The sequence below is a fragment of the Varroa destructor genome, unplaced genomic scaffold, assembly GCF_002443255.2.
Source record: "Varroa destructor unplaced genomic scaffold, Vdes_3.0 BEIS01000001.1, whole genome shotgun sequence".
Taxonomy (NCBI): domain Eukaryota; kingdom Metazoa; phylum Arthropoda; class Arachnida; order Mesostigmata; family Varroidae; genus Varroa; species Varroa destructor.
Window position 1 is genome coordinate 21372956 of NW_019211454.1, and position 27519 is coordinate 21400474.

A 27519-nucleotide genomic window follows, 5' to 3' on the forward strand; every position below is an offset into this window, starting at 1 on the left:
AAAAGACGTCAGAGTTTGATTATCAACAAACAAGGGATTCAAACACTGAATGATGAACATTGTCTTTCTTCACACGTTGATCCAACTATCTCACGTGTAGATGTGACGAAGATCAAAACACTACATTTGATAATTTTACCGTGCTAGCAAAGCCTAGATATGACATGGTCGAAATGATATAGAGCACGGCCAATTGAAAAATTCTTCTTTCGTAGACGTGCTCCGACCAAACCTGAATGCGCTGAGGCACGAACGCTTGAGCGAGAATGTTTTCAAGAAGACTCTGACATGGCTATTGAAGATCTACATTCTGCTATAAAAAAGTTGGCATTACTTAAAACTGCTTCAAAAGGCATAGGAAAGCCTTTCTCAGGATCCGATGTCGTTTTTTCCCAAGGAATAAGTTTAGGAGAAAAAAGCTATCAGATAGGAAAAAAGAAAACCTCGCAGTTTGAACGGCGAAACAGACAGCCTTTCGGAAATACAGGCAATTGCTTTTCAAATTCTCAAGCCCGCTTTTGTGTATCAACACGAAGTACCTGCAGAGAACGCAATAGAGGGCACTAGAAGTTGACTACAGAAGGCACTCAAAATGTGTTGATAGTCAAAGAGTTTTAAATACAAGCCTAAAGATTTATAATGAAAGTTAGAGATCTTATTTAGAAGGACCGTGAAGCCAGCATCAGGACTGGATTGGATTCGACCATTACAAATGGATAGACATACAACGGTTTTGCCTACACAAAATAAATACCCACTTACCTTATTTACGTGCAGCGAATGGCACAACCATGACATGTTGGAATAGTTTTACCTGTATGTTTAATTACTGAACAGTGCCACATACAGGTGAGTTTTCAGCAGTTCAGAAGGCTATCCAGTCGGATAGCAAAGGATGTCAATAGCTGAACTTAAACGCTACTGGATATAGTGTTTTGCAAGCAAACAATAATAATACGTTATACGAACAGTCACTAAAGGCAATATTGAAAAACTACGACAGGATATTCCATTTTGTTGTCATGCCTAGACTTGGGAATGTCTAAAGTTTCGGGGGGATTCAAGTGAAAGTTTCTTAATGATCCTTCAACTTTCCCAGCTCCCGTCGAGCGCCCAGGAAAAAGAAAAGGTCCGAAGACTAAAACACAGACTTTTCAATCGAAGTATGGGGCGCCTGACAGGATTATAACTATCCGTAAAAGAAGTCTGTACAGCAGGGAAACGTTTCAGTCAAACCGACATTAAAAAGAACGATCCAAAAGATTATCTGGTAACTGGTAACCGTTCCAAAAAGGTTTATCCTTTGGCATAAGGTGTCTTCAGCCATTTTTCAATAATCTCACCCTAGCTTTTATAGATAAAGACTGGCGTATACTTTAGGCGATACTATAGTTGTGGGGAGATTGTCAAAGATCATAATGATCGCTTGCAAGTACATCAGATATCTAGGTATCGTTACTGATGAAGCAGAGCGGAGACCTTGGCCTGATAAAGTACCTGTAATCGTTGAAAGGCAAAAAATGTCGGCACAGTCAGATTATTTCTTGGTATAATTTTATATGAAATGGTTTTTACTCAGGACGTGTGCAAGCTCCGAAAACCGTTTAACGAGCCGTCACAAAAAATATCCTTTTATTATTCCAATTAATCTACGTGATAGTAATTTTCACTAAATTAAAAGGGAGATAATTTTCAGATTTTACTCTCTTTACCTGTTACAGTAAGCGCTAGTAAGCATGTCCTCGGCGTTGTCATACTACATCATCGCTTCTAAGAAGGATCTGAGCTAGTTCTTATTCATGCAGATCACTTAACTCTGTTCGGGTCTGATACTTTCAGATAGAAAAGGAAGCGTCAACAATTATTTTTGCAGTGATAAAATTCCTAAAATGTCTACTTAACAGGTCATTGTGTTAATTCTTGGTTCAGTATCGATATAGCAGGCTATATAGGATATAGAGCAGGCTATACTGCTTGTAGCTTGTAAAGATGGCCCGCTATTCTACCTGCGTACAGCTTCAAAACTGAAAATCAATTAAGAAGACAATTCATTGATTTTGATTAAATAGTGAAGCAATGTGAAGACACACTATTGTAAAACGACACGAAAGATGTCGGAAGACGGAAGACAGAAGATGTATGGAACGAAGTTGTAACATATCATCGAAATGTTTCGGTTCTCCTCGTACACGACTATACCTAAGGACGTTGTTGAGCTGACGATATAAACAATGATTGTATACCGATGTATTGGTCGGAAAGGTAACACTCTACGTCAGCATCGGAACGGGCGCTCGGAAGTAATGTAGTTTACCAATGTTCCGCGTCGAGATTCTAGAGAACATCCAGGTATCGTGAGGATGAAACAACTAGCTCGCTTGTATTTGTATTGCCCTGATCCTAATAATGATCTAGAACTGTGCTACAGATGTGCTACGCTTTGGAGACAATGCCAAACAAGAACTGAGTTATGGTTTAAGCCTAAGAAATTCTGGAGCCGTATAAGTATCGATTTTGCCGGCCTTCCTAATAGATCGACTACCTACCATTTGCTAATTCTGTAAACATTTTTCAACTAGTCCAAAGTGATCAACGAGACAATAACATCAGCTTCGATAGAATATGGTATTCAAAGACATCTGTCTCTGATAACGGTGCGTATCTCACACGTATATGTAAGTTCGAAGATTTCTGTCTATTCAGTGAAATCCACCGCGTCCACTTCATCGTCAAAATAAAACTCAGTTTGAAAGGTTTATTGATACTTTTGAAAGAGGATCTATGAGTTAGAAGAAGATACCCCGTCTATTATCCAGAAACTTCTAATTTCACATCTGAACGGCCAATCTCCAGCAGGACACTGGGACGAAAAATTCAGACCGTACTTAACTTTCTAAAACAACACCATCATCATCATCATCAACCGTCTGCCCTCGGTTATCGTGATATATCAGTAGAGACTCACAGTTCCCAAGGAGCGCAAAGATAAATGTCAGAAAGTGTTTGTGTAGAAGATTGTTGGTGCTCTTAAATAAGGGACAAGCGCAAACTTCCCCAAAAAGAACCGCTGCGAATTATATCGAAATACGAAATCAGAAATAGACCCATTCTGTCGACCAGTCCAAGCAGCGAAAACAACGGTACAACTACAGTTCCATTGGATACGTTCGGTGTTTTAGTCAAACAAATGTACGGAGTGACAAACGCAGGGTGGCAAATCAGCAATGAGAGTAAAGAATTATTACCAACTACATTGCTACAGGCTAGATCGTTAGTTAATCACCGCGATGATCAGGCACAGCACCAGGTGTTGGACTATCGATAAATATTCTAATTTATTTCAATTGGAATAGCGACGTGTCTTCTGCTTAGATAAACGTAAACATAACTGTCTTCAGAATTGCCTGATATACTTTTTTTTTTTCTATATATTCAGGAGTTGTTAGAATCATCATCGAATACCTCAGACAACTTTTAAAACTCGACCAGAAAAAAAAAGGTAACGAAGGTTAAATTGGTAGGTTGTTTGCAAAGAGCTAGAGCAGACATCAGTTCGAGGCACTTAATCGTAAGCGTAGCTAGATTCATGTGTGTGTATATATGAATAGTCATTATAGAAACTAATGCCCTTCTAAATTTCAAAGGGCAGCGCGATGGCCTAATAATGGTCGTCGTTCTTGACAGCCAATGAGAAATTTCTAACGCTTCAATCGACGATTCGTAAAAGCATTTTACGAGACCCATAGGACATTTGTCAACGATTATTTCAGAAATTGTAGATTCTTTCCTGCCATCAAACGTTTCGTGCAAGACCAAATGGCTGAGATACTAAAGGCGAACATGTCGCTGACGTGTCGTTGCTAATATCGATACTGTTTTAGTCGTTCATTAAATAATGATACCCTAGTCGTTCGACGAGTTTCGTCGTCAGCTTCCCGTTCGACGACAGGCTTCTGTACCGCTATACCGTAGCGCTTCACGGACGTCTCCAGACAAAATAACTATAGTGAGCCCGAATTAGGACAATGTAGGTCGCTGCTTGCTGGTAAACAAACGTGTCCCAAAACGAAGCCGCGTTGAACCTCGGTGTCATGTGCTTAATACCTAGAATGTGCTCTTGTACATTTTCCGCCTGGAAGCTTTCATGCTAAATAAAATTTTCCTAGTTGGGTCAGTGCAAAGGCATGACAACCGTATCAATACGGCCATGCTAAATAAAAGATCGATGCTGATCAGATAGACGATTTAGTGCATTTGTAGATTATCTGGTCTTCTTCCTTCTCGTTACGACGCTATACTATACCCTTGTCCCTATCGTGACAGACCTAAGACATAAACAAGGGTCAGTAAACAGCAGATCCACAGCTGTTCGCGTTCATTACTACAGTCTTTATCTGAATGTTCATTCATAGGCATTCACTCGACGAGTATCTCCTTTTTATATAATGCTACACGCGCGTATGTTCAGGTTTCAACATGGTGTTCGAAATACGACGGGACCAGCTTTGGTGGATACATGTATACTCGCTATTTTTTAGTGTTAGAAGAACACCAGTTAATTGTAAAGTATAACTACAGGCTCGTTTTGGCAAAACAAAAGTTTAACATAAGCAACATTAGCTAAGAACATAAGCAAAAATTAGCTAGTGCCCGATTTATTCCGTAGGTAAACCGTTATACGCTACATGTAGGAAATTTCCTCTAAGACTGTCTTTATCTAACAGCAGCTTAACAACAAGCGACAACAATGTTGCTTGTGTGTATTCGAAGCACCCGCTTCAACGGTATACCCGTATCGAAGGCTCTCCTGTCGCAGACATATGGTAGTCTACGTTAAAGGCGTAGGGCAATTACGACCACACGTTCACTAGACAAAACGCATAAAAGATCCGCCGTCCTACGTCTAAACACACGAATAAATACGGGGTTACAGATACATCGACAATGTTATTCAACGAATGAAGTTACACGAAATCAGTCGTTTGTTTAACAATTTGACAAAGATAATGTTATCATTAGTATAGTTCCTCGAGGTATGTTATTGATGCGTGACAACGCTTCAAATATGGTGTCGGTGAACTTATGGTGAGAGCGAAACAACTCCAAACGATGTGCTGCTTCAAGATAAAAACCTTTCTGGGCGAGTCGCTTGAACCAACGTAGCTAGCTGAAGGTAACCTAGGTATATATTTAAAAAAATTCTGGTGGAACAGCCTCCATTGCGACAATGTTTAAAGCAAACGATGTTTCCCGGTATTTCCTTTGTGAGTTTTCGGTGCACTTAGACTAAGAGTTCGTGCCCTGCAAGTGCCCACCTATGTTATGATAAGCAGTATTAAAAATGTACCGTTCGTATTTGCCACCAACCGTGTGGCTAGGGGGTAAAACAACTATTGCCAATGAGCCCAGAACCTGATTGAACACATGCATTTTTCTCTAGTTGTTCTTGATTATAAGGTCTGCCTAGGGTAAATGAATTAGAACAATAACAAGTAGCCGCGAGATGATTTCGTCTGTTTGTGCTATAGTGGTCATTCGTACTGAGTTGGCTATAAGTGTAGGGGCCGCCTCACCGCTAACAGGGAGCACCGACAGGAACATTAACACCAACATCATCACAACACATCTGATCTGATCGTTTTCTGAGACTATCGTTGTTCCGGGCCGCTGTTGTCGCTAATGTCGTTGTCTAAAGATGCTATCAAGGTAATGTTTGTTCGTTCGTTGCTAATTACTAAACAGGAACAGCAGTATACTGTTACCTCATTAGAAGTGCGGCTTCGTGCTCAGCTCAGAAAATCCAAATGAATACTAACCAATATCACTTTTTGACGCTGCTTACATTACTGCCTTTGTCTATGCCAGCATTCGAGGTTCAAAGCCGGAAGACGGCTGTGGTTAACTACCTTAATTAATTACGATGGCGGTACTAAGCCCAGAATCAGTCAACTTGCATTGAGATCGCACGCCAAACGAGACGGATTCGTTACGCTTTTGATTTAAAAAAAAAACCGAAAGGCCGGTACGATTATAATCTAGAATATAGCAGACGCCTATTCGTTGATATTTCACCTCTATCACGATTAACAAAGGAGACAAACATTTTCGAGTTTTTCCCGCCGTAGGTTCGTTCAGTGAAGTTACCATCTGTCGGTTAGACATACGCCTCGTCATAAATCAACGCGGATATTTTACCTGGTGCTTAAGAAGACTTCTAGCGAATTAGCGGCAGATTATCTATTTTTTATGAAACTTTCTTTATTATTTGAAGGTATCACAGACACAATTTACAATTGATCTGAGCAAACATGCAGTTCGACGTAAAATAGAAATAAATCCTATTTTAAATGTAGTTGTCCATAGAAAATGTCCACGGGGGTACAATGTACATCGCCGCTACTCGGTACATCGGCAAACATTCAAATGTGGAAATCCTTACCTGGTTTTTTAATGTAGGAATTGTCAGGACGTAATTTCGCTGGACAGAATCGTCTGTCCACTGTCTTGGCATCCCCATCATCCCCCCCTCCCCTATTCTTTTCTGACCGAATACGCCGACGATGCACTATCTCTCTTCAATGGCGCTCGTGAGCTATATACGCTATATGCACAGACGATCGGCACCATACAGGAGACATGAACACAGAAACACCCCTCATTGGTATGCTACAACAGGCCGCTCGCCCTGCAACTCAAAGGGACCAGCGGAATCGACGGTGTTCAAGATGTTCAATGACACCGAACCCCTTCCCCAGCCTCATGCGGTCCATTCCCTCGCTCCTTTCGAAGTGACGAAGCCCTGACGCGCTGAACAGCCGTCTTGAAATCGTCATCAGGAAACGACCGGCCTCGTCCGGGATCACTGGCTTCATCCTCCGATCTGAAGTAAACTGTGACTATACCTCTGGCAGATGACGATCATAAGCTGCATCTTGATCCGTCCGCGTGCGAGTCGTGGAGAAAAAGTTTGGTCCCGACCGCCCGTAAGTCATCCGGTCAAGTGTATTATTCTTTTTGTTGAAGGATATAGGCGCAGATGTAAACACCACCCTGTCGCGAGCTAGGGGTATATTTGTGAGCTTGAGAAGAACAACTGCTGACGACTATAATGAATTCTTCATAAACGGGGGGAAACCAAATGCTTTCAAGAAATGGTGACATGATTAAGTGTTTGTGCAGATTTAAAATAGTGTAGGCGTTCTGTTGACTTTTACACGAGTAAGAGTGTTTGAGTAATTTGTGGTGCTCGTAGGGTCTATTCCATAAGTCGTATGAGCAAGTGCGTTCGCGGTCCAAGCATGCGAAGGATTACAAATAGATTTCAGATTCGTAGAGCAATAATTAGGTTGCCCTATTAAATATTAACCTTCAACAAATTCCAGTTCGCGGACTTTGCATTCTCACACAATGATACAATACATATTGAACCAACGTCTTTAAAAGAAAACTAGCCCTAACAACTATCGTGCGATTATTATTATACGAAACCCCCAGGTTTGTGTCAATACTAAATGTCTTAAGACTGTTACCTTAACGAAGCAGACGATTCAGTAACTTAAGTCATTAATTCCTTAGCAATGGTTGCGCCAGCAAAACGTTCAAACTTTCCTCTAGCGTTTGCCGTGATGTACATGAAACCATCGAGCATTCATGCTGTACAGACAGAATTGTTCCTATCTGGGTTTACGTATAATGTTTTGCGGTAGACAAGTATAGTACTCAGGAGATATTTCCAGTTGTTTGTTTGCAAAAAACAAAAAAGAAAAAAAGGAAATCTGCTTAGATACTTACCGGGTGGGTACCTTGTGTGCGGGGTCGTGGAGCGCATGCTGGAGGCTGTTACCCCCGGTGCCGAAATGGCCATAGTCCACATCGTCAGCAGCAACCATACCTCCACCACTCCCACTGAGTTTCCTGAAGGTAAATAAGCAACAAAACGGGGATGGCCCACAGTTAACTAGCGATCTCATCCCAAATACCGACTAAACATACCGGAGGACTAAAGCACAGTACGGCAAAGGTCTCACATGCATTTTTCTATTTTTATTTTGAACGTCACATCTACCTTGGCTGTAGCGCCCTGTTCATATAAGCATCGTGTATTACGGCTAGACGAAGCTGTTGACGCATGTGATCAAACAAAATCGAAAATGTAGATCTAGTAGTAAGAAACAAATGATTATCAAAGCTTTATTGGAAAATAACTCGTTCATAGAAGCGCGTAGCTGTTTTTTTGGTTGTACGTTTTATGCGTGGCGATCTCACAACCGCAACTCGCTAACAATGAAGGCGGTGTGCGTAAATAAGATAGCATTCATCAGATCCAATATCGCCGCACACTCGAACCGGCATACAGATCTTTATGTTGATCTACTTACTATTTGCATAGGGATGGCAAGACCTTCAAACTTAACTGAAATCGAACATGTTCGCCACAGCCATTAGTTATTTTATCGGCGCGCCCCTGACGGCTTCCATGAATTTGACGTCGTTTTATGTACTATTTTGATTAGCGCTTCTAGTGTCTGTCCGTCTATGGGGTGCATTTTGGACTTTAACTTTTTCTTACGGAACTTTGTTTGAAACTAGCGAAGAAATGTTGTAGCTACCCGAATATGTTACACTTTTATGGAGCTTTTTGCTCGCAATTAGCTTTCCTGGCCAAATAGTATCCTTTCTTTCTTTTACACCGGTTCTATAAAGGATGGATAGGGTCGAGGGGTAGTACTCATTGCAAACTTCGAAGAAGGCGAATCAAACTGTTTTTGACGTTAGATTTTGACTATAATGAGATGATAGTAAACTTACTTCGTACTTATTAGCGATGTATTATAATTCAAAATCTGTTTGAGTGCAAAAGCCATGCCAAATCAAGGCATTGTTTTTGCTTTGCTCTTTCTCTAAATATTATAATTAAATATTTTTTACTGTAATAAATACTGAATTATCGCTTAATAGTGAAAACTCAATTCTGGAATATTTTGAGCATTAGGAAACGTCGAGCACAATATTCCAGCCAGTATCAGAGGAACTTTAGATGACAACTTGTCATGTTGAACATTGCTAATTAGCTTTGCGGATAGAGACCTGGTATTTGCAAATTTAATTTTGCCGCCCTTGGCCACCATAGCGCAATACGCCATATCGTCAGCCAGATCGGCTGCTACTCGATAGGCAGCCGAACTCAAAAGCAGATGATGAAGCCTGGCAACCTGCCGATGGCTTCATCATATGGCGCGTAGTGCTAGAAGTATTTTTTGAGGAAAAACATGCATCAGAGTTGAAGAAGGAACCATCCTTCTACAAATAGCCGTGTAATGTCACATCTATACATATAATGCTTGCAAACGTACTTGAAACAATCAAAGCAATGGATAGCGATTTATTTAGAATACTACCGCGTTAACACCGCAAGGTATTATATGTGTTCTTCGTTCATACGAGACTGTAATAGAGCTACAATTACGATCACTAGCTGGTTCAGCATATTGTTTCACATAATATTCTCAGAGCTATACTATTTTGTGACCCATAGCAACAACTGACCACCTGGCACTGAGTGAGAGTTTTGCATCCTGCGTGTGATGCACCGTTCTAGCTGGCTTAAAGTAACGATCTGACAAAAGACGACGCACCATTTAATAGTCCTTACTCGCTCATTCGATACTATATATGGTACCCGCACAAAATAACATGAACATTCCTTTACTACATTTGTATGTTCGTACGTTTTATAAAGTAGCTTTAGGTTTTGCGATCTTTCATAAGTGAGTGCCAGCACTCTCGACGATTGAAGACGTTAAAGGAACATGTGGGGTCGTCTTCCTTCGATGCCGCACTGATTTCAGGCAAGACGTGTGCATTATACTTGCACAGCGAGTATGCGGAACGTGCCGATGTGACAAGTGTACATTTCCTTACAAAATGTGAAACGGATAGTTGGCAATTTTAATTAGCGGCCGATCCTAGTGAGGAGGTGCCTAGCCAAGTTATTAGGTTAGAGATCCGCATCAATCACATCAAGTTAATTTCAACCAGCAGCTAATGACGAAAAGCAATAAGGATAATAGTTTTAGTTACTTGCTGTTGTTATTTTTGGTTATCCTGACATTGCTATCCAACATCGAGCGCTATTGTTACCAGTGTTAGTGCAGTACTGCGTCACTATACCTCCAATGTGTCTCGATGAAAGCTAGAAAAAAAAGTGTTTCGAGGCAGCGTTTCTATGAAAAATGGTGTTGTCTCGTTAGAGTGAAGCCGACCCCTTGCGCATCGCTTGTCCATCATCATCGTCGTGTTTTACTTCCATGGTCTTCATTGGGCGCGTCGAGTGGATATTCTGCTACGAAACAAAGTAGTACTTCATTCAATTTCACGTAGAAGAACCGCGCCGTACTACTTATACGGGTAATGTTGTCTTTCGCCACGCCAAGAAATGGTCTGTGCGTGAGGCGCGGCCCATTCAATAATTGGGAAGGGAGAAAAAATCTCGAAAAAGCATCTTCGTGCAGATTATGACGAACCTACCGTCAAAGTGGGTGAAGCACTTTATTGCTGTTGCCAGTTTCCTGTCGGACGCTGCGTTGATCAGCAGCGCACCAGCCGATAATTAAATCACATTCGTTATATTATTGCCGGTTACTGCCGGTCTCTTTCTATTCATGGCACAAAAGATCTTATCCTATTTATATCATAATAATAGAATAATAACAGTAGGGAAAGGTCACAGGCAAAACTGCGTGTGTTTACCGTCACATCATCAACGCGAAAACGAAAGAATACGAACGATGAAGGCGTGAAGCCGCGATCAAACAGCTAACATCTCTTAAATAGGTCAAAAAATTTGGCTCAAGTAGTGGCTGTATCTCTGCTTCCTTGAATCTGAATTATTAACACCAGCACCCAAAAAGCTACCCTTAATGGAAAATATAACTAACCGTCGTGGAAATCAACTTCGAAATATTTGCGTACGAAGTCAAAAACATAATGATAAGATCGAAAAAATCGGTTCGGCTTATATTACCTCACTGTTTTCAGATCTTCTGGGTCCTCCAGTTGATGTCTCCATAAAAAATTAATTGGCTAAAAGTCAAGCAACATCAAACAGCTCTTATGTTTCCTGGCCGAAACATCATATCGTAGCCCCTGTATAAATGAAGTTATTCGAGAAAGATACACGATAAGTACTTTTCCTCGTATGTAAGTTATGATATAACTGAGGTGTTGAATATAAATGATTGCATAGCACTTTTGCTTTCACGATCGTTTTTTTTTTTTAGATTTTTTACTAATGTGAATTCGAGCCGTTGTAGTTTTTACGAAGGTGATAATGGGGTGAGTGTTTGATATCAGCAGAAGCAGCCCTAACTCCACATTTAGTTCTCTCATTTTTTTTTTATTTAAGAAAAAAACATCGTACAAACCCCGCTGCTATGTTCGAAACACACGAGACACAGCAGACACTTTATTATACGACGACATTGAGTAATAGATGTCGGCAGTTGGGTACGGAACCTGAGATTCTTAGATTGTGATGGCAGTATATTTTTTTCTCTCTGTGATAGATACGTATTCGTCGTGACTAGCGATCTACTATTTGACTTACTTAATCAGATTAACTATATTAACTTTTATATCGCTTTCTTCTAATGACATGGTGATATTGACTGTTTGTTTAATGGTTTGCCTATGACTAGATGCAACAATAGGACGCTTCTCGTACAAAAAACTAATTAAATTATGGTCTTACAGATCATCAGGCTTTTAACTGCAAGCAAGCCGAAAATTTCCACTCTGACACGGCTTTTTAAGGCTCCGTACAACATTTGTAATGGCTGAGTTGAGTAGACAAACACTTGAAATTGCCAACTTACATTGCTTAACATCTTGATCAAACAGAGATCAATAATAAACAAAAGTAATGCTTTTCCAGGTAATCCCCAATATATTACAGAGTATCAAGTTCATCAAGTTGAAATACTTTTGCCAGCGAACAACTGTTCACGTCTATGCATACGGATGGCTATAAATATTTCGATACATATGATGACACACTGACTCTGATTCCTGAATACGGCACTCATTCCAGCAGCATCTTGCCAAGGAAGTGCGACGGAGTTTCCACAAGAAGACAAATCGAAGAAGCATTGCTGTCGCGAGGAAGAGGGCTTGATGAAATATCGTTTTGTCGTTATGGCCACTGCTGCAGTCGACGACTCGTGAAGCAAGATCCACCACCTTCGATATTATTATTATTATTATCAGCGGCTGCGTTGTCTTACTGCTCTGATAACCTCTTTAATCCACGGCTGCCGCGGAAGGGCTGCAGGCCAATAAGGCCAAGCGAGAAGTGTAGCCACCGACGAAGTCCGTCGCAATTCAGTCTGGGAACTGGGAAACGACACAACGGAGCGTTCTTCGGCGTCGCGGCAAACCGAATGGCAGCCACATGTGGAATAGATGAGCAGTTTAGTAACAAAGGTTTTATCGAATGACTGCGACACTGCCGGATGACACCGGCTAAAATGATGGCGATGAATGAACAGAATGCATCCAAACAAGCAAACGCAAAGGCCAACACAGGCCACAAGAAGCGACCCAACGACCAACTAAACAGGCGGGCAAAAAGGCAATGCGAAACAACTACCGTTAACATTATCTGTTCGGCCTAAACAGGATGCCACTGTAAGCACAACACAGATATACCAGACCACCGGAGCGCGTTGATAACGCGAATATTATTTCGAAGAGTAGATTTCCTTTTATTTTTCTATTCTTTGTTCGCTTAAAGGGCCAGCGTGATTTGAAGTAGTTCGTCTTCCACAAAACCGATCGCATAGTGTCAACCAGACCGATGTAAAGCCAATCAACAGACTTTAGATCGTCCCCCTAAATGTAGCTAGACATACATAGATTCGACTTAAAGACGACATCATTGCATCACATAACAGATTTCTTTCTTTTCTAATAGCAGTAGCAGTGGCAGCAAAACGACGAGCGTACGCTGGATTGCAATAACTATGTAATATCGTCGCTAACGCCAAAGGCGCTTATAAACATTGCAGAAGTTACGCCGAAAATCTTTGGTTTTGGATTTCGTCTTCGAAGAGTTATTCTCCCTGTTACTGTGTGTCAGCCTCTCTTTTCGATGAAATGCCCTGGTAAGACTCAGTCACTTTTTTTTCTGTTACCGCTTAAGCTACTGAAAGCCATACTCTCTCGTCGACGCTCCCCCCGATAAAGGGACAAGATGGGTGATGTCTGCCTAGCGTCATCTCGTCTAGCTCGCCTGCATTGCTTGTCACCAGGAGTCTCTTGCGCTACATTTACGCGAGTTCATAGATTGCCGCGTTGGCTTGGCCTGCCGCCTGCTTTGCACTGCGATGACGTTCGTCGAAAAGTTTCAACTATTAAAATGGCGACAACTGCCATAGGATTTAGGAGAGGAGCAAAAGGCGAGCGCTGGCGTGGACGGGGCGGTCCGATGAACTCTGAGTCACTTTAGTATCTATTCAATACTGCCGAAAATATCTGTATCTGCTTATTAGCTTCTGTGAAGATTCGAATTAGCTCCATTTTCCATCAGACATTGTCCATTTTCGGAACTTCAGGATTGTCAAAAACCAGTACGAGACACAACGAGAAATAAGAACCAATCCTTGTTAATGATAGAAAAAAAAACTGTGAGAAAAATATATCCAAAATTATGCCCGGACAAATCATTCCAAGAATAATTTTATTTTAAAATAATTTATCGGCATATAGTATAACAACTATCCTGTTCTCTGGATGTTCGACAGAACGCTTATTTAAAGTGGGCACGTAGGTAGACTGAGTAGAAGGCGAAGCGTATCAAGATCACCAGGGTTACACGGTAACAAGCTCCTTTTCCGCAATCTGTACGCCGGCATCGTTTAGCATACATTTTCGTTGATTGAAGTATCTCTGTAGAGGATAAAAAAAATATGAATATATTAATCGTTTGGTTCCGTTGTAATGAATTACTCGAATCTGGCTTTCGTTACGCGTCACGGCGAACTTGTTGGAAATCCTTTACGTCTACGTATTTCAAATGCCACATATTCGACATAGCCGAAAATAGTTAATAGAACAGTGTTTCTTAAATTGGAGTTAGTAAATCACAGTTACCAAAATTCACCGGTAGCGGTTCGTGTCGTAAATCCTTCAGTGGGACCGATAAGGGTCTCATATATATATATATATATATATATATATATATATATGTATATACATATAGACATATACATATATAACACCTTCGAACGCTCGCTCGTGGGACCAACATTCACCGAATCGGAAAGGAAAAAGAACAACGAATCAAATAGAGAGGAATATTAGGAGGTATGCATGAAATGCTCAGCATTTTCTTTTACCGTATAAAACTCTCGCTGTGATTTATATACAAAAGTACTTCTATTCCTGAGACGCCTAGGCCGTTCGTTCATTCCTCGTAGGTTACACGCCACCAATCAAGGAATGAATTCAAGCCCGGTTATCTGTACGCAACGGTGTGCTTATTGTCTGTGTCTGGTACGAGCATTTCCACTTCAGTGTTAATGTGATGTACTTAATAGACACCGGCCTAAAAAACCGCAGCTTGTGAAAGTTGTAGATAAGTATTGTGCCATAATATCGTTACACACTAACCTTATAGGCGAAATCATTATTTGACTATATGAAACGTAAATTGTTAATAAAAGATAATTAAAATTTTGACTGCTTCCCGTTTATCAGCGAACTTAGATCTCATTATAATCTGAAGTGAAACCATGTTAGACCGGCTGTATCCCAAGAGATCGTGAGGACCGGTTCCATTTTTGTTGTTACATTTTCTTTTGAAGTTATATCTTTAATTACGTTTGAATTATTTTACTAATTTCACTTGAAAAAAAAATAACCATACAAGCAAAAGTATGAAACGAGTTTTCGGCAGAGGTAGCCCGTACGCACTGCATTGGAAGATGGCGGCCGTTATAGCGAAACTATTTCTATTACTACAAGTGCCGCTGTTGTTGACTCGGCAAGCGAAGTGGCAATTCAGGTGGCTTCGTCGCTTGGCGTGCCAAAGCATCAGCGTCGAGAAAGAATAAAAAAGAGGTTAGAACGGAATCCGAAATCAATATCGGGCGCGCCACCGCGGATCCTCCCAAACTATCTGCGCATCGTGTCAACTACGTTCGACAACTATGTAAAGCCGCATTGACTATACACTGGCCCGCTCACGCCGGCGATGCTCCGAGAATCATAATAAAACTAATCAGCGAAAGCATCGTCATCATCATCGCCATGAGCATCACTCGCCCCATTCGCTAAAAGACGTCGGCCGACGTTAGTGTAATTCGGACATCACCAGTTCGGCGTAGAGGGCAAGCCCGCAGAAGCGCCCGTTAACGGCCTTCGTTGTCCACTCGTTAATCACCTTTGCTACGTTTGGTCAAACAAATGTTCAAGCACTGCCATATAGATCTCTCGTTACCAGCAAGCTTTCTTTTTCAAACTACTTCATCCTCAAGCGACTTGATCTTGTTGGCTTTTGCTCCTCAGAATCGCCGTCGTTGCTATGTCGAAGTAGTGAACGCAGAAGTTGCTACAGAGATACTACGAGCATTAATAGTGGCTTCTGAAAAGAAATGTATGGCTACTATAGCGGCGGCTCCCACAACTCAGCAAAGCGTACGTACGCACTGACGGTCGGCCCCACCCAGCTCCATGCGCCTCCGTTCATTCATGTGCACCGAAAATGGGGGACCCCCGCCTGTTCGTCCGGATCGTCGGCCGGCCAAATGATCATCATCGGCGGTAGCGGCGACAACGACAACGACAACTGCAACAACAAGATGAAGACCGAAGACTCGTTTGTTGTCCGCTACTCATTGCTCATCGATCTTGGTCTTTCTAGTAGTGGATGGCCATCTCTTTCATATTGACACTGTTGAATCGTAGCAGAAGTACGTCAGACGACAAATCAGTGAACCGAAGGCTCAGCGAAGTATCGCAGACAATAGTGCTCCTGCTGTAGTAGTTACGCATCTGTCGCCTGTTAATTCAGGCGGTTAAATGTAACTGTATATTGATGATTGCACATTGCCTATGTGATAACAACGGCGCATGACTAGATAAAGCTAGAGTCGTGTGCCGGAAACGCGCACGGCACGCCACGATAGAAACATTTGAGAGGTGTCTGGGTGATGAGAACGCGCTGCTTGCTTCCGCTTGCCCTGGGGGGCTCTTGACAACTTTGTTTCTTTTTAGAATGTAGTCCGTGTTATCCTATCTTAGTTCCCAGAATAATAGCTCGTTGGTGGTTGCAAAGAGTTAGATGATTATATGATCATCGAAAAATAAAGGCTTCGCGGTTATAGCCCCACTTGACTACACTAAAAGGCCGGTACAGCAGACCGAGGTTGGGGTTGAAGCGTGCGTCTTGAGACTAGCATACGGTGAAAGCTTCTTTTAAATTAACGTATGTAAATATACAAGTATATATGAACTTTAATATCGCTAGTAAGCAGTGAACTAAGTTAACCTGAGGTACTGATTGTCACTTACTTTGTCATCTAGATCGGATAAAACCGCACATACAGATGGTCCGTTGCGGTAATTACAGCTTTTTTTCGCCAGATTTGCTGCTGGCCATCTACCATCACAGATCGAATCGATAACAATACATTGATTTCAGTATAACTAAAGCACGGATCGCATTCGTCCTAACGGTAGTGTCCGTTTTTGATGATATAATGTTCTACATAGGGGTTGACAAACCAAGAAATGTTTTGTCTAGATTTACCACAGCTGTGCGACGATTCTAGAGTTTATGCTGCCTCAGAGGGAAGGAAGGCTATAAAAGCTGGCCCCATCTAGAAGTGGCAGTCTCATGACTGATTTAAAAGAAAAATCGCCCCCTGGAGTACTCATCTGCCGGTCTATAAAGCATCGTAGATGCCTGTATTGCAACAATTGAGAGTATTCCTATTGGCTCGACAGTTGCCCAGATGTGATCGGTAAAATTCTAAATCGATGGCTTAATTAAGGCGCCAGCTACGGCATTTTTCAAGGACCGGTTAGAAACAATTTATGATCCTTCCTAACACCAATTTATTTTCTAATTTATATTCCGTTCAACATCTACCCGGACTCGTTTTATCGTAACACACTTAGATGGATTCAATAAATAGCTTTTTTAGTTTTGTATATAACGTTACTCTGTGTAACAATTTAATAGACAGTTGTATTCACTGCATCCGAGAGCACAGTCGCATCTATATATGCACATGCATGTATTGCCTTAGTAAACGATAATTTGGTCTCACAGAAGTCAACAACCTGTTATAGCTGCGTTCATTCTTTGTTGTTGTTGTTACTGCTGTTGTCTGAGTTAAATAGAGAGGGAAGGGCTGTGGTGGCGACCACGGTAGTATCTGTAAAGTATAATGGCAATCAAGCCTCGTCACGGAAAGGGAGAATCGCCCCAGGGCTCCTGTCGCCGCTAACGGCTTCCTGCCTGAAGAAAAGAGATGAGCCAACTCAGCATAGACACTGCCGCCATTAAACGAGCCCTTCGTTTCCTTTGATTTTTTTTTGATTATTCCGGCCGCGGCGGTCAGTGCAGCATGCCCATATGCACCTCGCACCTATTTCGTTCTCAGAGCTTTTCTAATCGGCGTTGTTTCGTATCAGCGTCTCTTCGCACAATTGCTATCACTGCTTAGCTACTAATGCCGCGACGCCAACTGTAATTTACACCTTGTTAACTTGACTGGCTCATTTATAGCCGTTCATTCTTCTAATTACCCTAAATTTTTCTTATATTATTAAGTTTATTATTCATTTTTCTCCTATTTAAGATGCATATAACTGTAACAATGGCACGAGTGATATCGTCGAGTTAACAGAGATTCTCAAGTGAGCAAATACAGTATATAACCTCATGTATATGTGCACTCTTTCGAATCTGAAACCGTCATTCGGGCTTTTCGCAGATGAGACTAGCGAATCGCGGGAAATTTGAAAATTCGAACAGAAACACAAACAACTACTCTAGCAGTGAGCGAAACATTTACCCCGGATAAATTCGAGTCTTATGGAAGATTCCCTTACAAAAATGAGTAACAAAGTAGAGTTGAGAACTGTGAAGGAAACCAACTAATTCCAAAACGAGATTTGGCGTGTCCACATCCGTGTCCATCGTGGTCATACAAAGTAAAAAAGAAATGGGTCAAATAGGTATTACCTGAACTAAGTAATATCAAGGATCAAGACGAAAATAGGTGTGCTTTCTGTCGCCATCGCGTTATGACAATGACTTGGTGCTGCGCCAAATTGAAACCTGCGATGAACAATTAATGCTCTCAGTCGGGGAAGGCAGCTAGAATAAGGTATATTTATCTAAAATACAGGTGGCTGTAAGTAAAAAAAAGGAAGCTGATGATGGTGGCCTAATGTAAATATTACCTACTACAGCCTTTCAGTCCCGATTTGTCGGTCGACCAGAGCTAAACTGTATAGGCAACAATTACAAACTTTGCATTAAATAACCAGTACCGTTAAACCAAGGTGACAACGCTCGACCTCACCCAGCAAGGATTAGGGCCTGACTTGAAGGTTTATAGTGATACTGCAACGAAGTAAGCCTTGTACTACGCACGTAAGTGTATTCGCCTGACACACTGACAATACAGTATTATTAGTAAATCGATTTAATTATTTAACTATACGTATATAGTTGTTTTCATTCGATAGTTATTATGTTAATTGAATATAAATGTAGAATATGTGCTTACGGCTGGAGGAATCCAAAATGGCGAAGAACAGTGTGTTAGTTGATATCCCAAGTTTATCTTCTGCCTGTTTCATGGGACGATTCTACAGAAGACCAAAAACAGCTAGATCACATTTGTATGACATCATAAGTCCGATCGCGGCGTTCATTAAGATATTACCTTATACAATACAACATAGAAGTCTCCTTTTTGTCTTAACAGAAGACTGATGTAGGTAGTCGTTCCTTCGAATAGCTCAACTGAAAAGCCATTTTCAAGAACTGTGGTTTGTCAGTTCCAAGGAGAGGAAAGGCTTAGCATCGTTGGAGCAGTTAATCTTGCAACTGTTACACCGTCGAAAAGCACGTTTCACAAGTCAACTTTGTACATGTTGAAACAAATCCATGTCTGTTTTTTAAACAGGCATCCAGGCATAGTTAAATTATGCCAATTCAGGTACGGAAACTCATATATCCTTAAGCAATTGGACTTTCTCTGTACTGACGAGAGCACTTAAGCAACTGGTATGGAAGGCTATGTAATTTTAGGATAACTCCTAAATCTCTGTAGGTTGCCTCCTCTAGCATAGCTTGCTAACCTGAGTAGTATCCCGTATTGTCAAAAGCGACCTTCAGCATAGCGCATTTCAGGACTAAAAATTCCTATTCAATTTGCCTCACACAAAGAAAACATTTCAGTAAATATTTTTTTCTATTTCCAGTCTGTATATTTCTAAGGACATCGATGTGCATTTTGCGTGAAACGTTGGAGACGCATGCCTAGATCTTGAGTGAGGGTCGTATACAGGACAGGGCCTGGACTGAATCTCACCTGAGAGACTGATGATTCAGAGAGATACAGAATCACCGATTTTGCCTACGAAGATGCGATATGTGGATTACAATCGGCGCCGAGGAACCACTTTAGGACTGTTTTCTAGAAATGCTCTTTTCTACACTACACGCAGAGGCACGACCCGGTTGCGTGTGAAGGTGGTCGTAGCAGGTTCGTGAAACAGCGAAAAACTTACACCATGTTCAGTAACTCCGAGTGAATATAATTAACATAGCTATTACGAGACAGTAAGCGGTGTCTGTAAGAAAATCAGGGGTATATCGTCGAAGGTGAGGCCGCACCTGCATGTAATTCTACGTAAATTTGCAACGACGATTCCGGAAGTGAACCTGATGCTGTTAATGTGACTAGGTATGTTGAAAGCCGTTTCGCTTGGGCAGGGTGTACGTGCGTTTAAAATCTCGTATTGGGATAGCGGCCTTGTCAGTGTTTTGAACAGGTACACAGTCACCACAGCTTTGAGAGTTAGAAGCGCGAGAGACTCCAAGAGTCACCAGCAACGATCGTGTCTTTCTCAGGCTAAGATCGTCTGTCAGACAGGCACATGAGTCACTTCGGCGTCAGTCGGTGATTTGAAATCGTCGTGTCAGTTGAGCTCTAACTATGGTAAATTAATTATTTGACAGTATTCAAAAGTACGTAATATTATTCCTCGATAAACTTGCAGCCGTTTCCAGTTCATGACCTCCGAACTGGGTAGTCGAGCTTCACGAGACCTGGGCTGCGCTCGCAAGACTACTATATCAGTTCACGCAACATAATCTGCTGGCGAAGGCTGTATATCGACGCTCATAAGCAAATCTTCGGTATTAGTAAAAACAAGGTCCGCAAGTGAAACAGAGCGTATTAGTGCGTTGATGAACGAAAACGAGAAGTGTTCGAATATTATTATTATTAAGGATATCATTAATACATTCTGATTATTATTATATAATGTGAAGTTTGACCGATGGCCATGCTGCTGCCGCCGCCGCCGCCGCCGTAAAATCAAAGCAGTGCTGTGGATAAAGAGCAGCAACAGGCAAAGGCGATGGCTGCTGAGTAATAATAATGATGGCAATAATAATGTGTCCCTGAACGTGATGAGACTGCGTGTGTGGGTGATATCTGTGCTGGCGTCTTATTGGGAGTGGCGGGCAATGCCCTGCTTGTATTTGTGCGTTTAAACACACAAATATACAAACATATTAACTCATTCGAATCAATCTGGATTTGATTAAGTTAGGGAATACGTTTGTTGTGAAACTAGCAAGTACTAATACGAGGATCGCTTTGCGAGAGCTCATAAACTAGATTAGACGCTATAGACGATACGTTCATATCTGCGCCCAATATCCCATAAAGGTCGTTGTTTGTATAAACTGACAAACGATAAACGAAGTGTTAAAACAACCATTCGTAAATTAATCAATTCACACGCTTCTTGCCCCGGTCGTTGCTTTGTCCAATAGCAGGATAAAAAAAAAACATGAAATATATCAAACAACGCTGGCTTCTAAAGAATGGCCGCGTTTTCAAATAAAAATGCATACAAGCCGGAACCTGCCACCGGCAGAATGTTTTTGAAGAAACCAAGGAAGGGGCCATGTCAAAAACGAAGCTTATTCCGAACACACTTATATACACAATATAAATTGAAAGAAGCAAAGCTAAATATTCAGGTAACAAAAAATAGCTATAGGCATTAAGTATGCAGATTTCATTCGATAGTTTTTTTGAAAAATCTGAGAGATGGACTTAACTGGGGCTTAGACATATCGCTCGAGCATGGTACAGCGTGTCTCTGTCGGTATTAACTTAAAACTTACCATATAATTCGTATAAAACGAAGCGTTCTTTAATGCCGAGACCTACCGTTGAGCTTCCTCATACCTACGCTTCATTCAAAGATTTTCTCATTCATAGGCGAATAAGTAAATCTAATATAAATGAGACCCATGGATAGTCTGAACTTCCTTGCCCCAGTTATATTTCCATTGTTTTTGTCTCTTTTCTAGGATAATCAAACAAGTCGATCTTAAACCAGATTCCCAATAATTAAGCAGTATCGCTCAAATTGAAAAAAACCCTTACTAACTTACTGATCGGGCATTATCACAATTATCGTTATGGTTTTTATGTCATTTGGTCTTTCTGTATTTCACTGCTAGCTGAAGTGGTGATTTCTATTGTGGCCCGTCAGGATGAGGTGTTCAGGGGCACTTCAATGCGCCGACACCGAAAGAGACGTAGAAGCTGTTGAAACGGCTCGCCACAGCGATGGCTTTGTTTTATGGGCGACGACACCGTCACTAGAATAGCGGCGGCGGCGGCGGCGGCGGCGGCGGCCGCGGTGGTGACGACAACAACGGCAACGGTAAGTTTGTTCGCATAGACGATATGAACCCGAACTAAACGCTAGTAATAAATAGAGCGTTGGAGTTTACCGGAGATGCCGGTTGTGTACCTTAGATAGAACTGTAAAAGGTCTGAAGGTGCTAACAGCAAAATCGTTCCCTTTTGCTGTATGGACAATGCCGATGATGATGGCAACGGTAACCTTTTCTTTCATTTGTCGTCATGTCTACGCGATTACTTGTGCACCCCGATGTGTCCGTCCAAAAACATTTGAAGAGCTTAGATACAATCAGTTATTGGTCGACGACGATTAATAATAACGTAAAGAGCTGCAGCAGTACACAATTCAACTTTGATATAGCAGTATCAGAGCATCAGAAACTTCTTTAGTCGACGTTCCCACCGACTACTCCGGTTTGGTCCGATAAACAATAAATTATCGACATCATATATTCTGCAATATATGATATCTGTATACAAGTTGCATAGCGCGGAGTCGTAAAAAATTATCCGATTCCATACACCGTCTCGACGTTTTAGGTAGTTGAGGATTTAGAAGATCTGCATTTCACTGTTACTTCAAAAATTATATCAAGTAGAATTAACTGAGCAGTTTGTAAGCGGATCGATCCGATTCTGGGAAATCTAGGCGTTGAGTGAGACCTGAATAATGGTAACCATTTATTCTCATCAGCATTTGAGTCAAGAAGACTAGTGGCACAAGGTGCCCAGCTGGCATTACCAGCAAGTGAGAATCTCGTGAGTTTGGCCTCTATTAAAAAAATCGAGTATTCGCTAACATTTCTATCTATGCCCTTTGTCCATTTGACGCAGATTATTTGTCACTTCGGAAAAAATTGCAGGGAGTAAGTTTTGCGTTAATTCGCCCGTCCATTTCTGACTCAAGCGTTTCTTTATCCGTTATCAAAACGGACATTAAAACAGCAGCGCCACCGTCCGACACTACGGAAAACAATGATATATGAGCAGGAACACAAAGAAAATGACTGAGACGAAATATAAAAGAGTGTGAAGAAAGGCTTATACTCATTAGATTAATCGTGGCTATAATTGGAGGCAATTAGAGATCATAATACATCATCCACAGTCTGATGTATCGTGCCAAAATACTTCTACTGCCTGCCGTGCTCTGTCATCGTGCTAAAAACGTTTTCAGCGATGCATCTTAAGTCCGGCGCCTTGTTTAATTCGTATTTCTGTTTGCCCCTCATAGCGATTGTAGGTAATAAACTGCAAATGGATCACGTGCAATGCAATCGACCCGTACTCTGGCCGCGATTACCGTAAGGACACATTCTATGTTAATGATGATGTGCTTGTTTAATGCCATCGTATGTGGACTTCCATAGAAATGCTAATTAGAATGCGCATACCGCTCGTTCATTTTTTCGGTGTTATTCCCGTACCTGGTTATGACAATTAGTTACCTGGGTACTTCGTTGACTCCGAAATAACAATTTCACGCAGTGTAGCACTTGGATGCAAGACAATACATTTAAGTAAATGGAGGCCTACGCTGCAACTGTGGGATATTTATGCTGATGTCTTGATTGTGCTGCTGGCGCTATATATGCTTATAGATTTGGCTTATCATGGATATTGTGCGTACGTAATGAGACGGCCCGTTATTAATGAGCAACATGATTCACAGTTATCCAATGGCCACTTCAGTCAGCCAGCTGCGACACCGTTTGCGCAGTTATCTACTGTCGTAGGAGTACACATTCTATAGAACGTTCGTATTAGTAGTACTCTGGTTATGCCTGGGCCGATACCGCCGCAGCTACTGCTTCCGCCGTCAACAAGACGAGGAGATGTCGCCAGTAAGTCGATATGATGACGTTCGGAGGTGGATCAAGCCGCCGCACCAATGGCGGCAAATTGGAAATCGTGACGAGAGTAAGTAGGTGGCAGCGTAACATCGGGAATAATGGTGAGCAACAACGGCAAGAACAGCGAGGATACTGTTGCTCCTAGTGGTGATGTTTAAAATACGACGAAAACGGATCGTTGCAGTGGTCAGCTCCAGCAGACACACAGGTAGGCGGACCGGTCTTCGCTCGTGTGGATGACTAGTACTTCTACGTGAATTTTCATATCCTAGATTAATGCAAGCAGCGGCAATGGTTTAATGACCCATTGCTAGTTTTGTCAAACGAAACAAAAGCTCGGAGTTACGTTCGCTGCCACCATACGGCTATACATTGTAACCCTTAAGTCATATTCCGTGACAGTCATATACAGTGTATTTAGTCCTATATAAACCTGCAAGTAAATCGGCATCCATTAAATGTTATAGGTTTGAAAAATTACATTTTTTTTACTGGACAGATGTAAATAACCACTGTGCTGATAATTTTCGGCTAATTACTGGCAGAACAGTATTGCGTGATATTCATAGGCAGACTTTAATAGTCTGATATGCTCGTACATATATATATTAAAAAACATTTGTATGGAATGAATTAACTAACCTAGGTGTCCAAGCCAGACATCGTTTATTTGCCCCAAGTTCTCAGCAGAATCCACATGGTAAACCACCGTTTATCAAATTCGTTAGAAAAATTAAAGAATTAGTTAAAGTCATCAAATCCGCATTCACGCAAGAACTCAATAAAATTTTGGGGTTACTTCTCGTCCCTTAGTGACTCCGCGAACCAGATTGAAAAAAATAACCTCTATATAAGTTCCTTTGCTGAAAAGTAGTTCGTTGAAGTTTTCTTTAGGTCCGAACGCACACGTTTGGTGCCTGTACAGGTGAGTCTCCAATATAATTTTAGCCGGCTACACGGTTTATATTACAGTGTTCCATATGGAGGACCTGGTTTATTAGCCACAGAGGGCAAAGCAAGTCGTTATAAGTAATAGGATATGCATAATTATTATTCTAAACTGTATTCTATAAGATGACATTTTACAATTGTACGTCCTTATTTTTATACACTCAGACATAGTTAGGGAGCGATATTGAACTTCGTTTTGTATACTCGTTAGATGCTATACGTCTATCGGAAGACTGACGCTTACCGCAAATTTTCTTTTCATTGTCAATACGGCAGTTGTGACATTCTTCTTATTAACATCAGCGATGTTGGGAAGGTGTTGAAAACGATTCCGCACATCTGCGCCAACAGTTCATGGTCTTGGAGCCGCTAAACTGTTGCTGGTTTTTTTTGTTGTTTGCTTCGACAATAAAGCTTTGTCGCATATCTACATACTTCTGTTATTATTGTTATATGTGTATGGGTTATCGTCGGCGTGTGTGACGACACCGTCGTGATAAGAATGGCTTGGATAAATTTACGATAAAGGAGGTAATTATCAACCGCTTCTGTGAGAAAGATATAGATCTCTTCTTCTTCATCTCCGACGGCTGCTTTTGCTTCCACTCAACGAAAACAGTGACGATGTTAGCTCCTACCGCCGCTGTCGCTGCGCTGCCGTAGCTTTTGCCAGGTTCACAACTCCCACTGAGCTCCTCTTTTTAGTTTCTTTACAGATTCAGTGGTACCAGGTTGTTTAATTCATTGGGCTTTTGCTAGGCGAAGGGTGTTTGCCGTTTGCGAGCTGATGGCCGGGGGCCGAGTATCAAAGTTGAAAGTATGACACAACAACAACGGGCTGTTCTCCCTGGAGCAGAAGGGATTGTGGGACGCGGCAAACCGCTTGAACGTTTTGACTGAGCAAGAATTGCTACAGAAGTTAGCCGCTGACTCGCTCGTTCAGCACATGTTGTCCCGTGCCCCATAGACCTCATCAGACGACTACGTACACACACTGAGCTGAACAGGTAGAGTTGTTAGCAAGTCGAGCAGTCTTCATCCTGCTTATTTCTATATATAATAGTGAAACTCGATGTGTGTCGGTTTGCCTATGCAGCAGAGCATCGCGAGATCGGCTTACGGTGTCGGGCATACTGTTGTTACTTTGAATTGGCTATAGATGGAGAAGGTCGAACAGAAGATTGTCCAATCGTTTGGCCTCTACCCGTTTATTACATTGTCTTCATCAAGCAGTTCCGACTATTTAGTAGGACAACATGTTGCGCCCATGGGCTATGCTCTTAAAGCGGAACCTCATCCACATATACATGTATAAATATATCGTAGATACCAAATCAAGCGAACTAGTTTGGCCTCGTCATTGGCAGACAGGAATGATTACTAACCGCAGTTACTCGCTCTACACAGCCTATACAGCCCCACAGAAGATTTCAGCGCTGAGATGGACATGAGCGTCGTGTTTTAACGACAGTATTTGAACGCCTAAGCTGTTTGCGCGTTCAGTTTCTTCTCCGGATGAGGCCAGGTAGCTCGCACAATTTTCCTATCGTCCAATAGAAAGCAACAAGACGTTCGACGTATATTAGGTATAACCTATTATATTAGGCGAATCCCGTAGGATAAGCTAAAATTAGGACTTGTGCCCAGCGCCTTCGTTGCAGAAACTCAAGGGGAAGTGGCATTTTCATACCAACTTTGTTATCATAGCATCTTCGAATCTTTTTCGAGCCGCCTTGCTGGCTTAGAGATCATACTCAAAATAGGTGCCGTCTATTTGAAACAGGCCGTCGTGGTCATGCAGCCTCGATTCATTTGCATACCGCTACGATCGCTATATGTATCGTTCCAAGTGGGCGCTCTTCAATACATGCCAGTATTCGATTTTAATGATGCTTTTATCAGCTATTTATTATTATTGTTGTCTCCATCTTTTGCTGGCGGCTAACACAGTAAATGAGTCCTGTACATCCCGACAGAGTGACCTATCGGAATATTTTAAACGGCATTGTGCGTCAACGTATGCTTTTACAAATGGCAACAACGATGCGAAAAATGATATGCGTCATACGCAAATAGACAAATCACACTTTTGCCATTCCTATCTTCTTCATTACTCAGGTCACGCTTGCATAAGGCCATATTATACACTACGCCTTGACACAAGTGTATTCGAGAATCTGTCGAAACCACGGTTGTCCTTATAGACGCAAAAAGAGCCTCAACATTGCATTTTGAAATGCGCATGTATGTGTACCCATTAATTCCGTTGATGATTACAAGCACGTAGCGGCATACGATTCATTGAAGTGGGCATTACACACATTATCCAGACCAGTTTGATACAACTTCAACGAGTGCTATTCGGCCTCTGACACTTCAGTAACTTCAATCGGATCCCGAAACTCAGATGAACCGATGTCTCGATCTAAAACTTCTATCAAGTACGATTAGGGATTTATCTGTATTGATAAAAACTATATGTGGTATATATATACAGCCAGTGCCTACAATCTAACCCAACATAAATTGGTTTAAGTACATGTCCTTCATTCACGCAGGGCACCTCTTCGACCATTCGAAGTCTGTTTTCATCGGCAGAAATCTTGGGAAAGCAGACATCCGGTTCATTCATAACAGGCTAACATCGCAGAACCTTTGCAGGAATCTGGACGCGGGACTTTGATTGGTAAAACGCTCGACATCTTCGGAAGAAGGGGGCTTGCATCAGTCTCTTTAAATTCAGA

At 41.6% G+C, this 27519-nt stretch overlaps 1 protein-coding gene and 1 long non-coding RNA gene across 6 annotated transcripts in view; one reads left to right on the plus strand and one right to left on the minus strand.

Annotated features, from left to right (window-relative positions):
* Positions 1-27519, minus strand: part of LOC111247611 (protein trachealess-like) — a 102876-nt gene that overhangs the window by 66424 nt on the left and 8933 nt on the right. The window contains exons 1-2 of one of the 3 annotated variants that reach the window (XM_086979382.1): positions 9729-9863; positions 7792-7914 (exon numbers count right to left, since the gene is read on the minus strand). In XM_086979382.1, coding sequence (XP_086835508.1) covers positions 7792-7889 — 98 coding nt within the window. In that variant the 5' untranslated portion in view covers positions 7890-7914; positions 9729-9863. Of the gene's footprint in view, positions 1-762; positions 1450-7791; positions 7915-9728; positions 9864-27519 lie in introns of those variants that run through there. The other 2 variants (XM_022798740.2, XM_022798767.2) reach the window with 2 other exon arrangements.
* Positions 9187-27519, plus strand: part of LOC111247653 (uncharacterized) — an 82158-nt gene continuing 63825 nt past the window's right edge. For 2 of the 3 annotated variants that reach the window (XR_015320552.1, XR_015320551.1), the window contains exons 1-5: positions 9187-9415; positions 9849-10407; positions 11933-18664; positions 19501-19784; positions 21785-21990. This is a non-coding gene — a long non-coding RNA (uncharacterized LOC111247653). The remainder of the gene's footprint in view (positions 9416-9848; positions 10408-11932; positions 18665-19500; positions 19785-21784; positions 21991-27519) is intronic. The other variant, XR_015320553.1, reaches the window with a different exon arrangement.